Genomic DNA, 17,721 nt, shown 5'->3' with positions numbered 1-17,721 from the left:
TAAAGTCTTTGGGAATGAATTTAGCATTCTGACTATGCCCTAGTACAGAGTTTGGAGTTTGGGGGGGAAGTGGAGTTAATAATTCGCTGAGAAACTTTCTGTTCACATCAACACGGATTTACAACTGAGAGAAAAGCAAACAAGCGAACTATCAAACAAACAAAAACACTCACAAACTATTTATGAATATTTTAGCTTCCTCTCTCCTCACTCTCACACATGGGCCCAAACACTACAGTGCATCAGGGCAAAGCCTGCTAACTTTTATTTGTTGACTCTTTTCATAATTAAAAATGGCCTCAGTGCAATTATAAAACAGGTCAGGCTGTGAATATGCCATCACACTGAGGTTAGCGTCTCAACTCTCGGGTGACTTTCACTGCAACTGATTACTCTAGCTAAAACAATAAGGGTCCTGGTCCCTTATAGTTAACACAGCCAGATTTATTTAATTGTGTAATTGTGTTCCTAGGCGTTATATGGAGGTGTTTAACATACTGTTTAATATGTATGAGAAACACTGAGGATGATTACGGTTGACTTGGTGACAAACAACTGGTGCTTCCAACGGCTCAGAGGGTTGATTAGAAAGATCGCAAACACAGCAGGGCCTCATGGGATATGTGCTTTTGTGTTTTGTTGTGTGTATCTATGATATGCCTATAACATGACAAGACATACTGTATCAATTACATCACATATATCACAGACTGTCACTCATGTGACTTGTAAACATGTACTACATATAGGCCAAGATATCTCTTACCTTATCGTATAGACTAGTGCTTGTTATAAGCCATGGGTGTGTGTGTGTGTCTGTGGCTGTCTCTTACCTTGTCTTATAGGCTGATGCTTCATATAAGCCAGCGGACTAATCAGAAACCTTGTCTCTGCCACGGGGCTCCAGTGATGCAACACCCGTATGGTCCACACCCCGGGCCTGAGAGGCTGGTTCAGTGGGGGTCTGTAGTGGGTGTACTCTGCGCTGGCGTCGATCAGGATATCGTAGGTGGCAGCGATGACGTTGGTGGGGTCGATCCACACCACGGTGACCGTCACGTTGGGGCCCTTGGACCACCGCTGCATCCCGACCGTCTCGTCCATGGGACCCATCAGACCACCGAAGTTACGGAACATGCGCTCTTTGGCATCCCACTCTGTGCCGATCTGAGAGAGGGATGGAGGAAGGGAGGGAGGGGGGAAGGAGAGAAAGAAAAGAGAGTGTGTAATTCATTTACTGGATCTGAAATGGGTATGTCCAACCGTATAATATATTTTATGCATACAACATTAACTGAGGCAATTGAAGAAGAGAAAAATAGGCTGAATGTTAATTAGTCTCTACACTGTAATGTCATGGTAAATAGTAGTTGTGATATAATATGTATCCCATACCATTCATACAACCATTATGGTTCATGTCTACTGTATAGACTAGTGTTTTCCAGTATTTCTACGTAAGATAGTCTCAGTTGATGTGTAATGTGAGTGTTGGTTTGCAGCTTCCTGTGTGATCGATAGACAGGCCGACTGAGGCAGCAGTGTATATGTTGAGTGAAGAGTGAACTCCTTGACTAACCCTCTGGGGGGCTGGGGATCTATAACAACACACAGACAGATAGATGGAGAGAGAGAGAGAGAAAGACAGAGAGAGTAGGAAGAGGGAGAGAGAGAAGGAGAAATACAGAGAGAGAGAGAGAGAGAGAGAGAGAGAGAGAGAGAGAGAGAGAGAGAGAGAGAGAGAGACAGACAGACAGACAGACAGACAGACAGACAGACAGACAGACAGACAGACAGACAGAAAGAAAGAAAGAAAGAAAGAAAGAAAGAAAGAAAGAAAGAAAGAAAGAAAGAAAGAAAGAAAGAAAGAAAGAAAGAAAGAAAGAAAGAAAGAAAGAAAGAAAGAAAGAAAGAAAGAAAGAAAGAAAGAAAGAAAGATGGGAAGATGAAAAGCCCTAACTTCATTTAATGCGGTCAAGCATGTGGCTGGAGGGAAGAGAGATTACATTTTTGTCATTTAGATAGAGGTGAGAGATGAATAACTTAGAGAGCAAGAGAAAGAGAGGGAGAGAGAGATAGAGAGAAATGGAGAATACAGGCAGAGAGAGAACATGATGATATAAACTGAGTCCATGATATACAGTGGAGGGAAAACAGTATTTAGTCAGCCACCAATTGTGCAAGTTCTCCCACTTAAAAAGATGAGAGAGGCCTGTAATTTTCATCATAGGTACACGTCAACTATGACAGACAAAATGAGAAAAAATAATCCAGAAAATCACATTGTAGGATTTTTTATGAATTTATTAGCAAATTATGGTGGAAAATAAGTATTTGGTCAATAACAAAAGTTTCTCAATACTTTGTTATATACCCTTTGTTGGCGATGACACAGGTCAAACATTTTCTGTAAGTCTTCACAAGGTTTTCACACACTGTTGCTGATATTTTGGCCCATTCATCCATGCAGATCTCCTTTAGAGCAGTGATGTTTTGGGGCTGTCGCTGGGCAACACGGACTTTCAACTCCCTCCAAAGATTTTCTATGGGGTTGAGATCTGGAGACTGGCTAGGCCACTCCAGGACCTTGAAATGCTTCTTATGAAGCCACTCCTTCGTTGCCCGGGTGTTTGGGATTATTGTCATGCTGAAAGACCCAGCCACGTTTCATCTTCAATGCCCTTGCTGATGGAAGGAGGTTTTCACTCAAAATCTCACGATACATGGCCCCATTCATTCTTTCCTTTACACGGATCAGTCATCCTGGTCCCTTTGCAGAAAAACAGCGCCAAAGCATGATGTTTCCATCCCCATGCTTCACAGTAGGTATGGTGTTCTTTGGATGCAACTCAGCATTCTTTGTCCTCCAAACACGACGAGTTGAGTTTTAACCAAAAAGTTCTATTTTGGTTTCATCTGACCATTTGACATTCTCCCAATCCTCTTCTCGATCATCCAAATGCACTCTAGCAAACTTCAGACGGGCCTGGACATGTACTGGCTTAAGCAGGGGGACACGTCTGGCACTGCAGGATTTGAGTCCCTGGCGGCGTAGTGTGTTACTGATGGTAGGCTTTGTTACTTTGGTCCCAGCTCTCTGCAGGTCATTCACTAGGTCCCCCCGTGTGGTTCTGGGATTTTTGCTCACCGTTCTTGTGATCATTTTGACCCCACGGGGTGAGATCTTGCGTGGAGCCCCAGATCGAGGGAGATTATCAGTGGTCTTGTATGTCTTCCATTTCCTAATAATTGCTCCCACAGTTGATTTCTTCAAACCAAGCTGCTTACCTATTGCAGATTCAGTCTACCCAGCCTGGTGCAGGTCTACAATTTTGTTTCTGGTGTCCTTTGACAGCTCTTTGGTCTTGGCCATAGTGGAGTTTGGAGTGTGACTGTTTGAGGTTGTGGACAGGTGTATTTTATACTGATAACAAGTTCAAACAGGTGCCATTAATACAGGTAACGAGTGGAGGACAGAGGAGCCTCTTAAAGAAGAAGTTACAGGTCTGTGAGAGCCAGAAATCTTGCTTGTTTGTAGGTGACCAAATACTTATTTTCCACCATAATTTGCAAATAAATTCATAAAAAATCCTACAATGTGATTTTCTGGATTTTTTTCTCCTCATTTTGTCTGTCATAGTTGACGTGTACTTATGATGAAAATGACAGGCCTCTCTCATCTTTTTAAGTGGGAGAACTTGCACAATTGGTGGCTGACTAAATACTTTTTTCCCCACTGTAGACTGACTGACCAGGTGAATACAGGTGAAAGATATGATCCCTTATTGATGTAATTTGTTAAATCCACTTCAATCAGTGTAGATGAAGTGGAGGAGATGGGTTAAAGAAGGATTTTTAAGCCTTGAGACCATTGAGACATTGATTGTGTATGTGTGCTATTCAGAGGTTGAATGGGCAAGACAAAATATTTGAGTGCCTTTGAACGGGGTATGCTAGTAGGTGCCAGGGACACCAGTTTGTGTGGAAGCATAGTTCCCGCTCAGCCCAGTCAAAACTGTTCGCTGCTCTGGCACCCCAATGGTGGAACAAGCTCCCTCACGACGCCAGGACAGCGGAGTCACTCACCACCTTCCGGAGACATTTGAAACCCCACCTCTTTAAGGAATACCTGGGATAGGATAAAGTAATCCTTCTACCCCCCCACCCCCTAAAAAAAAAAAAAAAAAAAAAAGATTTTGTAAAGTGGTTATCCCACTGGCTATAGGGTGAATGCACCTATTTGTAAGTCGCTCTGGATAAGAGCGTCTGCTAAATGACGTAAATGTAAATGTAAAATGTGTCAAGAACTGCAACGCTTTCCCATGTGTATCAAGAATGGTCCACCACCCAAAGGACATCCAGCCAACTTGACAACTGTGGGAAGCATTGGAGTCAACATGGGCCAGCATCCCAATGGAACGCTTTCGACACCTTGTAGAATCCATGCCCTGACGAATTGAGGCTGTTCCTAATGTTAGGTGTTCTTAATGTTTGGTATACTGTACTCAGTGTAAACTGAGAGAGGAGTATACAGTGGGGAGAACAAGTATTTGATACACTGCCGATTTTGCAGGTTTTCCTACTTACAAAGCATGTAGAGGTCTGTAATTTTTATCATAGGTACACTTCAACTGTGAGAGACGGAATCTAAAACAAAAATCCAGAAAATCACATTGTATGATTTTAAAGTAATTAATTTGCATTTTATTGCATGACATAAGTATTTGATACATCAGAAAAGCAGAACTTAATATTTGGTACAGAAACCTTTGTTTGCAATTACAGAGATCATACGTTTCCTGTAGGTCTTGACCAGGTTTGCACACACTGCAGCAGGGATTTTGGCCCACTCCTCCATACAGACCTTCTCCAGATCCTTCAGGTTTCGGGGCTGTCGCTTGGCAATATGGACTTTCAGCTCCCTCCAAAGATTTTCTATTGGGTTCAGGTCTGGAGACTGGCTAGACCACTCCAGGACCTTGAGATGCTTCTTACGGAGCCACTCCTTAGTTGCCCTGGCTGTGTGTTTCGGGTCGTTGTCATGCTGGAAGACCCAGCCACGACCCATCTTCAATGGTCTTACTGAGGGAAGGAGGTTGTTGGCCAAGATCTCGCGATACATGGCCCCATCCATCCTCCCCTCAATACGGTGCAGTCGTCCTGTCCCCTTTGCAGAAAAGCATCCCCAAAGAATGATGTCACCTCCATGCTTCACGGTTGGGATGGTGTTCTTGGGGTTGTACTCATCCTTCTTCTTCCTCCAAACACGGCGAGTGGAGTTTAGACCAAAAAGCTCAATTTTTGACTCATCAGACCACATTACCTTCTCCCATTCCTCCTCTGGATCATCCAGATGGTCATTGGCAAACTTCAGACGGGCCTGGACATGCGCTGGCTTGAGCAGGGGGACCTTGCGTGCGCTGCAGGATTTTAATCCATGACGGCGTAGTGTGTTACTAATGGTTTTCTTTGAGACTGTGGTCCCAGCTCTCTTCAGGTCATTGACCAGGTCCTGCCGTGTAGTTCTGGGCTGATCCCTCACCTTCCTCATGATCATTGATGTCCCACGAGGTGAGATCTTGCATGGAGCCCCAGACCGAGGGTGATTGACCGTCATCTTGAACTTCTTCCATTTTCTAATAATTGCGGCAACAGTTGTTGCCTTCTCACCAAGCTGCTTGCCTATTGTCCTGTAGCCCATCCCAGCCTTGTGCAGGTCTACAATTGTTTCCCTGATGTCCTTACACAGCTCTCTGGTCTTGGCCATTGTGGAGAGGTTGGAGTCTGTTTGATTGAGTGTGTGGACAGGTGTCTTTTATACAGGTAACGAGTTCAAACAGGTGCAGTTAATACAGGTAATGAGTGGAGAACAGGAGGGCTTCTTAAAGAAAAACTAACAGATCTGTGAGAGACGGAATTCTTACTGGTTGGTAGGTGATCAAATACTTATGTCATGCAATAAAATGCAAATTAATTACTTAAAAATCATACAATGTGATTTTCTGGATTTTTGTTTTAGATTCCGTCTCTCACAGTTGAAGTATACCTATGATAAAAATTACAGACCTCTACATGCTTTGTAAGTAGGAAAACCTGCAAAATCGTCAGTGTATCAAATACTTGTTCTCCCCACTGTATATAGAGAGATGGACGGACAGAGTGTGAAGGAGGACAGAGAGAAAGAGGATACAGATTCATCTAAGGCGTTTGTAGAAACTTGAGGAGGGATGATGATGAGGAGGGATGATGAGGAGGGATGATGAGGGATGATGATGAGGAGGGGTGATGAGGAGGGATGATGAGGGATGATGATGAGGAGGGGTGATGAGGAGGTATGATGAGGAGGGATGATGAGGGATGATGATGAGGAGGGGTGATGAGGAGGAGGGATGATGAGGAGGGATGATGAGGGATGATGATGAGGGATGATGAGGAGGGATGAGGAGGGATGAGGAGGGATGAGGAGGAGGAGGGATGATGAAGAGGAGGGATGATAAAGGCTTGAGGATATGCTCATCCTTCCACCCAGTGATTAACACCAGACCACAGATCAATGGGCTAACTGGAACACTCCACTCAATATTAGGCCGACTGAGAAATGAGTCTATACACTGTATAAATAGACTCAACCTCCACAGAGAAATGAGTGGTGTGGTGTGTTTGTGTGGTGTGTGTCTGTGTGTCACGATGTCTGAAACATAAACTGTGAGAGGATCTTGTCTTTCCCTTTAATTCACTCTTCACATTAGTGTCTGTGTGTGTGTCTGTGTGTGTGTCTGTGTGTGTGTGTATGTGTGTGTGTGGCTGTGTGTGTGTGTGTGTGTATGTATGTGTGTGTGTGTCTGTGTGTGTGTGTGTGTGTGTGTGTGTGTGTGTGTGCGTGAGTGTGTTTTGTACTTTGTAAAGTGTGTTTTGTAAAGTGATGTACTTTTGTAATTCAATTCTGTAATTCAAATGACCTTTATTTTCTCAACCAAAACTAGATTTTCCTTGTGGTTGTGTGTATATGTGTGTTTCACACTGTTTGCAACAACAACTAGAGGATATTGCCCTGCCTCCCTTCAATTCAATTCACCTCAATTTAGTGTGCAAAATTGGTACCCTTCAACTCCATAATGTTACCGACCCCTATTTTCTCTACCAAACTACTACTTTCCTTGTTAGTGTACTCAACATCCTTAACTAGAATGTCTATCAGCTATGCTATTCATTCTATGCAGGTCTGGAAGAGTATCACTCCTACAAATTCATTATATTCTATTGTTATTGATTCTATTCATTTTTTTTATATTATATTTCAGTCTATTTTAAGTGTTTTCCTCACTGGCACATCACACCATAGACATCGCATTGATTGTCAGTGGTCTGATTCTAGGCCACAGACTGAAATCAAAAGCGTATTGACAAGGACATTTCACTATAATCCACTGGCTGCAGACTACTGCCTCACGACTAAATTGTTTGGGTGGGAAATCTGGGTAATATACTAAGGGCATGGATAACATTGGATTTCAGTAAGGGTTTAGGCTCAATTATATTTCAAGTCTATCAATTCAGAAAGTGAATGGAAATTCAATATTCTCATTGAAAATGAATCATACTTTTCATATCTTGAATTGGAATTTCAATGAATCTCCTGAAGTGACTGTAACTGGAACTAGAGAGTGGAGAGTAACACATAGCTACACATCCACAGTTCATTGAGTGGATGACCATATTGACCACCTGAGAACCGGGAGACGGTCAAACAGGGATTAACCTCTGACCCACTTCAGGTTCATCCGGTGACCTCCAACCTTTTCTCTACACTTCACTACAAACCCTAGTCCAACACCTCAGCTTGTACTAGCTTTTGATCTTATCTCACACTTTACTTACTGACAGCACAGTAGTACTACTGCAACCAGACACCGCGGACCTTCACTGCTGATCTGGCAACCCTGGAGTCAAGCATAGTCAGCTTGTGGCTTGTGTGACCTTTATTCACACAGAGCACAGTAGTAGGCTACTAGGCTACCATACAGCCTCTCTCCTTTACCTTTGATCTGGCAACCTTAACTCAAGACCCAGCAAGACCCTTCCTCACTTTAAACCTGTGGCAACTGTTGCTCAAGATCTGTAAACAAGTCAAAGACCTCACCCTGTAGCATATGTGTCACTTTTTCTTTCCCTTACTCCACCTATTACCCCTCCCTCCCTCCCTCCCTCCCTCCCCATAGATCTTAATTGACAAACATAACTGGCATCCTTACCCACGGCCTCTGTCTCAAGCTGCCCCAGGGGAGTGCTCCGGGCCTGGGCTAAGCTGCATTCAACACCTGGTTTCGATTACCTCCATACACAAAGACTGACACTAATAAGGCTCAGAATCCAACAGAGCCCTGGGGGCCTTTGCCTGTTTCACACACGCACACACACACACACACACTGTAAATAAAAGCGGTTGTTTTAAATCAAGACCAGATGTGGCCTGGTTGGTTGGACGTGGCTGCCCGCACCACTGCCTGATGGAAATGAACCTGTCATGTTTTATGGGGAGGTGTTTGACTCGGGCGCCGGTGAGGTGGAGGGGGAGAGGGATGGGGTGGGGGTTTTTAAGGTTGAGTTTTGCCAGGTCAGCAGTGGTAGTACTACCGTAAGACGTAATGTGTGAGTAGAGGTCTTAAGCTACAAGATGAAGTGTTGTGCCGCTGAGGTAACGGTGGGGAGAGGGTGAGGATGCCAGGTCAGAGGGAGAGTGAAGTACTACTGTACTGTAGGTAAAGTGTGAGTAGAGGACATAAACACAGCATTCAGGGTTTGACATGGGCGCCCGTGGGGGGAGGTAGGGTTGCCAGATCAGCAGTGGGAGAGTGACGTAGCCTACTACTGGAAGTAAACTGTGAGTAAAGATGCTTAGGATACAGACAGGCAGTTCATTTCACATTTTAGTCATTTAGCAGACGCTCTTATCCAGAGCGACTTACAGTTAGTGAGTGCATACATTTTCATACTGGCCCCCCGTGAGAATCGAACCCACAACCCTGGCATTGCAAACGCCATGCTCTACCAACTGAGCTACAGAGGGCGCTAGTATAGTACTGATACCTCTGTCCTGTCTGTCCTGTTTATGCAGAGTTAGAGGGAGGTAGAGGAAGAGATTGTAATGAAAGGAGATAGAGACGGTCTTGTAAAGGTTATAGGTAGGCGGGACAGACTCTGTGCTGCCTCCCCAGTCTATGGTAGAAGTTAGCAGGAGGTAGAGGAAGAAATTATAGGTGGTAGGAGGGAGAGACCTTCTTGTAAAGTCATACATGATTTATGGACCTACAGGACTACATAGGAAACTACTACCACCGCTAGCCCTGTAGTCTGTTAGTAGGGTGGTAGTATGTTGTCTATCCCTCACTTATATATAATAGTCTTTGGAAGCAAGTCTATTAAGACCACTATGGAGCAGTAGAGAGCAATGGTAAAGAGCAATGACAGTAAAAATAGGACAGAGACAGAGAGTTTATAGGTGGAAGGGAAAGGCTGTATTTTAAAGTTCTGCTGAAGATATGGTTTATCTGACTGACAGACATTCACAAAAGTCAACTACAACTGCTTAGCTCTGTCATGTCCGTCTATCTGTCCTCTGGCTGCCTGACTGACTGACTGACAGACTGACAGTCATTGTAGCTAAGCAACCGACAGAAACTCCTTTGCGATGCTGAGTACTCAGATAAAGTCGTGCCAGCGTCAGTCTGCTGTCACTCACAACTCCTTAGATTAGAAAGCCTCAGATGCTTCCCTGTGCCCATGACTGCCTCACAGTCTAGGGTCGCTTCGGAACTGTTACAAAGGTCAATAGGTCAAAGGTCAAGAGTAAAAGGTCCGATTCACCCTGACTTGTCAACTCAGAGTACTCAGAGGTAACTCATACGAGGACATCAACTGACATTTCAGAGGATTCTGCTTGACAGTGTGAAAACCAGAAAAAAAGATCACTCTCATCCACTCACTCTCAAACCCCCCCCACCCCCCCCCCCCCACCCCACACCACCACATTATAAACACAAAAGTGCTCACTGGCACGCTAAGGCATAGCTGATGTTAGAGAACGTCCTCAGAAGTAGAAATAGTTATATTATTTATATTAACATAACTTCGCCATCAGGAAGCCGTTCTGGCATGAAGGTAAGTAGTCCACGTTTCATTAGTAAACAACAAATAAGCAGCCAATGAGGCGCTAATCCACATGAAGTTTGATGAATTCAATCGATTTACATTTTACAAGGCTATTACCGACCCCGTGTTTAATGCCTACCGCCACTGTGGGTGTGTGTCTGTGTGTGTACTCTCTTCAAGGTTGCCATAGCGATGAATATAGCTAAGGTCACCATGAACTATATATCTGATCTAGCCAATCATATTTTATACAACATGCTTCTGTGTGCGAGGCACTTCAGGGCTTTTATATACTACTAACACATAGAGGTCATTGTTTGACTGAGTGGCTGGCTAACTTCTGGGCACTCTAGTCTAAATGACAGGGGCTGCTGAATGTTATGTGAACGTTACATAAAAGTTGTAGCCTACAACCTCGAAACAATGTACCTCAGTTATGGTCAGACTGACTGATCATTGTGTTCTCCATTGACTGGATAGTGAATGGTTAAATACAATCAATATAAGAGCAGGTGATATAAATGAAAGGATCTGCTGAAAGACTACAATGTGAATGTTATGTGAATGTTACCTAAACGTTACACAACCCACAAAAAAAAAAAAAAAAGTTCTCAATTGACTTGTCTTGTCAATCCTACCCCCCCAAACCTATGTGAACTTTCCGCCACTTCTAAATGTGATGAGTTTACGGCATATTTCAGAGATAATATAACAAACATTAAACTGGGTATCAGTCAAGCAAGACCTGATTCATGATATGTGCCCTAGCCTACCACACAAAGGCTATGGATTTATTTTCCCTGGTTGACACAGACATGCTCAGGAAAGTGATATCACAACTTAAGCCTTCTATCTGCCTTCTCGATCCTATCCCCACCACCTTCTTCAAAACAGTTTTTAATTGCATATCTGAAGAAGAGCAAGCTATTGTTAATCACTCACTGTTCACAGGCACATTCCCCACTGCACTAAAAACGTCTATGGTGAAACCCCTTCTGAAGAAAAGTAATCTAGATTTTTCTGCTCTTAGCCATTTTTGGCCAGTCTCCAACATTCCATTCTTAAGCAAAATTCTGGAGAAATTGGTTTTCAAACAGCTAAATTATTTTTTAAGTGCCAACTGTATTTTTGAAAAACTACACAGCACAGAGACAGCCTTAGTTAAAGTGGTAAATGATCTTAGAGCCAACACAGATTTCAAACTGCTCTCTGTCCTTGTACTCTTAGATTTAAGTGCTGCATTCAACACTGTTGACCATGATGTCCTTCTGGATAGACTAGAGAGGTTGGCCTCTCCGGTCCAGTTCTAAATTGGTTTAGGACCTATTTAACTGGTCGAGAATTTTTTGTCACCCTTGGTGAACATAACTCAGAGAAAATACATATCACATGTGGCATTCAACATGGTTCGATTTTGGGTCCGGTACTGTTGGCAGCGTTATCAGAAAGCACAGCATTGATTTTCACTGCTAAATTATTAGACTGTATTAGTGATTTAAATACTTGGATGGCTCACAACTTCCTCCAGCTAAATCAAGACAAGACTGAGGTACTTATTGTTGGAGGCAAAGCACAGAGAGAGAATCTGGCCGCACATTTTATTTCACGGGCAATAAAGATGAAACACCAAGTAAAAAACCTAGGTGTTATTTTAGATTTTGAACTCAATTTCAAATCACACATTAGGAATGTGACTAAAACAGCTTTTTACCACCTGAGGAACATTGCCAAGCTGCGTCCGTTTCTCTCTCATGCTCATACAGAGAGACTCATCCATGCTTTTATTACAAGCAGGCTTGACTACTGTAATACTCTCCTGTCTGGTCTACCCAAGAAAGCCATTGGTCAACTGTAAAACATACAGAATGCTGCAGCACAGGTCTTTGCACTGGCTGCCTGTGAGTTTTAGAATTCATTTTAAGATTCTTCTACTGGTTTTTAAATCAATCCACAATTGTGCACCCCAGTACGTGTCAGACATTTAAGTTATGTACCCAGTAGGTCCCTCAGGTCCGCTCACACTGGCCTTTTAACTATCCCAAAGCCTAGGACCAAGAGGCATGGAGAGGCATCCTTTAATTACTATGCCCCACAGCCTCTGAAATAGCCTGCCAGAGAACCTGAGGGGCGCAGAAACTGTTGACATATTTTCAAAATATTTTAAAACACACCTTTTATTTTCCTTAGGGTGATTTTTAGTCTTTCAGTTTTTGTTATTCTTTTGTTTTTTATCCTCATGTTTGTTGTGTAGTAAATATTTCAGTTTCATATTTAATTGTTTTTTTAAATTTCTTCTTGCAAAGCACATTGTGTTGCATTCCATGTCTGAAATGTGCTGTATAAATAAAGCTTGATTTGATTTAAATTAATTTAGGGGCAGCGTCTACTGAAAGAGTGTAAATGTTATGTGACTGTTATATGAAAATTGCATAAACGTTACAACCCCAACAAAACGATGTGTCAGTTACCTCAGCAAACTGTAGCCTGGTGAAGCTACTGTATATAAGGAACGTGTACTTCTGAAAGATTCCAGTGTTATTGTTCTGTGAATGTTATGTGAACATTACCTAAACGTTATACAACTATAAAAGAATGATAGTTACCTCAGCGAACTGCAGCCTGTTGAAGGTGCTGGGCGGGGAGGCCACCTTGTAGGTCTTCCTGGGCATTACCCAGGTCTCCAGGGTCTCCAGCTTGCTGGTTGCCAGGTTGGTGGCGTGGTGCTTGACCAGGTAGCCCTGGAACTGGTCCGACTGGAAGTAGAGATGCACCGACACCGGGTGGCCCATGGGGAAATACCTGGCAACCCAAGAGAAAATATACTTATTTTTAACCAACCTTTCTCAACAGACCTTTATCAGTAGCCTGAGTGCAGGTCTGTTTGTGCTATGATGCCAACTCTGTCACTGATTTTGAAAAAGACAGCAATAGAGTTGACAAGAACACAAACAAATCTGGGACCAGGCTACTTTATCAGGGTTTTACCTGGCAACACCAGTGGCAACTCAACAGACAGACCCATTGTGATTCCCATTAGTGAACTTGATATGGTACCGGTGCTGTTTAAAAGGGCAATGGTGTAAGATGAGAGTATCTAGATTCATCTATTGGACACTGACTGGAAACTGGACTCCTTACAAATGCTAATGTTTGTAGATGCTAAAGTTCACTAGCGGGGCCATGCTAATGTCTCAGACGCTAAAGTAAAGGTTAGGGGGATGTGCTGTGCTTTTGTGATTGTGTGAGGGAGGAGGCATCAATGACCTATGAAACATCTGTTGCTGTGGAGACATTTGTTAAGGCTAGGGGCAAAGAGAAAGGGATGGGCAGACTGACTGAGACCGGACTGTAGTTGTCGCCTACCCCGGACCAGAACAATACAGTCATTGGGTATATTGGCAGTAATATATTAGGTTAGTCACAGCCCGATGCCTCTGACGATAACCATGACACACCGATTCGTAACACACACATTGTCTAATCCAGCAGTTCCCAACCTTTTCCATTCCGGGGACAACCAAATCAGCGTCAAAAGCTCTTGAGGACCACCATTCGCGGAGTCACAGAATTTCTTTACATAAAATATGTATTTCTCATGAAGCTGGTTCAGAGAATGCCAAGAGTGTGCAAAGCTGTCATCAAGACAAAGGGTGACTACTTTGAAGAATCTAAAATATATTTTGATTTGTTTAACACTTTTTTGGTTACTACATGATTCCATTTACGTCATTTAGCAGACGCTCTTATCCAGAGCGACTTACAGTTAGTGAATGCATCCATGTTTTTTTGTTGTTGTTTTTTTCATACTGGCCCCCGTGGGAAACGAACCCACATCCCTGCCGGCCAATTGTGCGCCGCCCATGGGTCTCCCGGTCACGGCCGGCTGCAACAGAGCCTGGACTCGAACCAGGATTTCTAGTGGCACAGCTAGCACTGCGATGCAGTGCCTTAGACCATTGCGTCACTCGGGAGTTTACATTTACATCATTTAGCAGGAGCGTGTACTTCCATATGTGTTCTTTCATAGTTTTGATGTCTTCACTATTATTCTACAATGTAGAAAATAGTAAAAATAAAGAAAAACCCTGGAATGACTAGGTGTGTCCAAACTTTTGACTGGTACTGTATATATATAGAAAAATTATGTGTGGAACAGGTGGTCCTCAGACCACAGGTTGAAAACCACTTGTCTAAAACAAGTCAGCTGAGGTCAGGGACACACAAACAAAAACACACACACACCCTCCCTCCACACACACACTAACAAAGCTGAACTGGTCTGGGGCACCATTAAGAAGTCAGCTTGATCTTACAATCAGCGTGCCAGTCCAGGCTACTCCTGATGGTTATTGTTCTGGGGGCTGTGTGTGTGTGTGTGTGTGGAGGAAGTGTTTTTTCTGTTTCTGTACATGTGGCAGAAGGCTGGCACTGAGGGCAGAGCAGAGGAGTGAGGAGAGACTACTGGGAAAATAAACAGGGTCCAGGGTGGGTACTGCTGGGGAACAGAACAGAACACTGCTGATCTCTCTCTCTCTCTCTCTCTCTCTCTCTCTCTCTCTCTCTCTCTCTCTCTCTCTCTCTCTCTCTCTCTCTCTCTCTCCCTCTCTCTCTCTCTCTCTCTCTCTCTCTCTCTCTCTCTCTCTCTCTCTCTCTCTCTCTCTCTCTCTCTCTCTCTCTCTCTCTCTCTCTCTCTCTCTCTCTCTCTCTCTCTCTCTCTCTCTCTCTCTCTGCTCTACTTCTGTTGTTCCTCCAATCCACACACACCCCTCCCTCCCTTCCTTCCTCTTTCGGTCAAACCCTCCTCCCTCACTCCCCTCCTATCCTTCTCATCCACACACTTCTCTCTCTCCATGCTCCCTCTCACTCCACCCACCTCTCTCCCTCCCTCTCTCTCTTCTCCCATCCTCCCCACGCCCCAGTGCCCACCGTGTGTGCCAGCCTCCTCATCAGTATTCCAGTAGTAGGACCAGAAGGAGATAGTTTGGCCGTCCCAGCCCGACAGCGCTAGCTACCCTGACAAGCAGAACAGCAAATATTTACACCCGCTCACGGATAGCACTCCACACCCTTCTCTCTCTATCCCTCTCTCTCTATCCCTCTCTTCCTCCCTCCCTCGTTCCCACTATATAGGGAATAGGGGGCCGTTTGGGACACAGCCAGAGATTGGCAGAGATGTGTATGATGGCCCGTAGCAACATAGCAGCACTAATCATTAAAGGTTTCACCACTCTCTGAGACTGAGTCAGTTACACATTTATTTATTACAGACCTGTAGGGTGGGACTGAAGTACTCACAATTTGAATTATACATTGACTCTTGGGGATGCCTGACGTTGACGTCTTTGACAATTGTGTGTCTGTGTGCTAGAGAGAGAGAGAGGATAGGCAGAAAGAGAGAGAAGGGAGAGTGATAGAAAGAGAGAGAGAGGTTGAGAGAGAGAGAAGGGAGAGTGAGATAGAGAAACAGAGAGAGAGAGTTTGAGAGAGAGCGAAAGAGAGAAGGCGAAAGAGAGAGATCATAGAGTGAATGGTGCGAGATGGGAGAGAGAGAGAGAGCGAGAGAGACAGGGAGAGAGAGAGAGAGACAGGGAGAGAGAGAGAGAGAGAGAGAAAGAGAGAGAGAGAGAGAGAGAGAGAGAGAGAGAGAGAGAGACTGGGGCTGCAGATACACAGAGCCTCCATTCAGCCTTTCCCTCCACTCCCTCACCACTGGAGTCACAGCAGGCTGTGAAAAGACAGAAATCCCCCTCTCCTCTTCTCCGTCTCTCCTTCTCTCCATCCCCCCGTGGCAGCCCCACCCTGATGTCTCATACAAACACCGTAAGCTCTACAAACATAGCCTCTCATGGCCCCAAATATTGCCCTGTGTGTGTGTGTGTGTGTGTGTGTGTGTGTGTGTGTGTGTGTGTGTGTGTGTGTGTGTGTGTGTGTGTGTGTGTGTGTGTGTGTGTGTGTGTGTGTGTGACAGTTGGGTGTGGGTATGTTAGTGTGAAAGACTGAAAATTGCTTGTTTCCTCGCAGCAAATTATTTTCTCACATGCTCATGATCCCACAATTAGAGATTTGCAGACTTACACATACACTCACAGATGCCCTATTGCTCTCACACACATTATGTACACACACACACGCACACACACACACACAACCTTGTTTCCCTTCCTTCTCACTTTACAGGCAGAGACATGAGTAGAAACAGCTGTAGTTAAACGATAGATGGAGTGTGTGTGTGTGTGTGTGTGTGTGTGTGTGAGTTAGCTAGATGAAAACATGCTTCCTCTCGTCTTCACTCTATACCCAGAGAGCCCTGCAGCTACCCACAATGCAGCACTCCCTGCCTGCCTGCCATCCATCCTGCTTATGTGGAACTATATCTAAAACTGACTCAGCTAATACAAGCTTCCAGCAGCAGAAACATGGCAGTATACTACATGTCACGTTGGTTGTAACATTGACAATTTCACCAGAAATATAAAGTCCAGAATATACAGGTAACTGCCAAAATAAAGGAAACACTTGAGTAAATGGGGGATACAAAGTATATTGAAAGCAGGTGCTTCCACACAGGTGTGGTACCAAATTATGGAATTTCTCATGGAAGAATGGTGTCGCATCCCTCCAATAGACTTCCAGACACTTATAGAATCTATGCCAATGTTGGCGTTTCCTTTATTTTGGCAGTTACCTGTACATTGGCTCTGAGACTCAGTTAACAAAGGTTTCATATTCTGTATTGAGATAAAATACATAGGTTACTGTCTTCAAGACTCAACTGACACAGGTCAGGCTTCCTGTTCCCACATATGTCGTAACACCAGACATTTCACCTGTGGTATTACAATACAGTAACAGTAACTATGACAAAATACATGTTAGCTTCAAACTGGCTCCCTGTTTCAGCCTCCATAGATGACAGGGATCCTAAATGTGTCATAACACCGGCCATTTCACCTGTGGAAGTAACTGTATGAAGACAAAATACATAAAATAACCAACTAACACGTTTCCTGATCCAGGAAGCTAGATGCTATGGATCGCAAATGTATCGTAATACCGGTCATTTCACCTGTGGAATTAACATGGTGCTTTTCCATCTAGACTTACCCCACACCAGTGTGTCACCAGTGATTTATGTTAATGTAAACTCTAGTGTTATTATGTTTCCATCAGGAGTGTGACACTAACGACTTGTAGCAAGCAGAATCAACAACATCTGTGAGAAGGTGTTAAAGTTCACAGTTGGCCATTGTTTTGTAAATGAATCTGAAAAGTACCAGCGGCCTGGATTTGGCCCCAAGTCAGAGCATCTACGCGGGCTTTGGCCCAGTGAGACAGGCGTGCCGGCCCACGTAGATGGAAACAGAAAAGTCTGAGCCTTTTGGGTAAAACACTGGGGTAAAACTATATTGTAAATGTGCCAACAGTAGGCCTCAATACTGAACTAACAGTTCCAGCATATACAACTGCTATGGATCCCACATGTTATAACACCAGTATCGTCAATAGTAATTCTAGTGATACAGAAATGATACTGGTCTCGAGGGACATGTACCAGCACCATCCATGACCTAT

The 17,721-nt window shown here is 44.0% G+C and overlaps 1 protein-coding gene across 2 annotated transcripts in view; it reads right to left on the bottom strand.

Annotated features, from left to right (window-relative positions):
• Nucleotides 1-17,721, bottom strand: part of LOC121533124 (xylosyltransferase 1-like) — a 110,944-nt gene that overhangs the window by 3,713 nt on the left and 89,510 nt on the right. For both annotated transcript variants that reach the window (XM_041838911.2, XM_041838912.2), the window contains exons 9-10: nucleotides 12,753-12,948; nucleotides 834-1,167 (exon numbers count right to left, since the gene is read on the bottom strand). In XM_041838911.2, coding sequence (XP_041694845.2) covers nucleotides 834-1,167; nucleotides 12,753-12,948 — 530 coding nt within the window. The remainder of the gene's footprint in view (nucleotides 1-833; nucleotides 1,168-12,752; nucleotides 12,949-17,721) is intronic.

This window comes from Coregonus clupeaformis, chromosome 20, assembly GCF_020615455.1.
Source record: "Coregonus clupeaformis isolate EN_2021a chromosome 20, ASM2061545v1, whole genome shotgun sequence".
Classification (NCBI taxonomy): Eukaryota; Metazoa; Chordata; class Actinopteri; order Salmoniformes; family Salmonidae; genus Coregonus; species Coregonus clupeaformis.
Note: the sequence above shows the minus strand (reverse complement) of the source record. Positions and strands in the feature narration are given on the sequence as shown.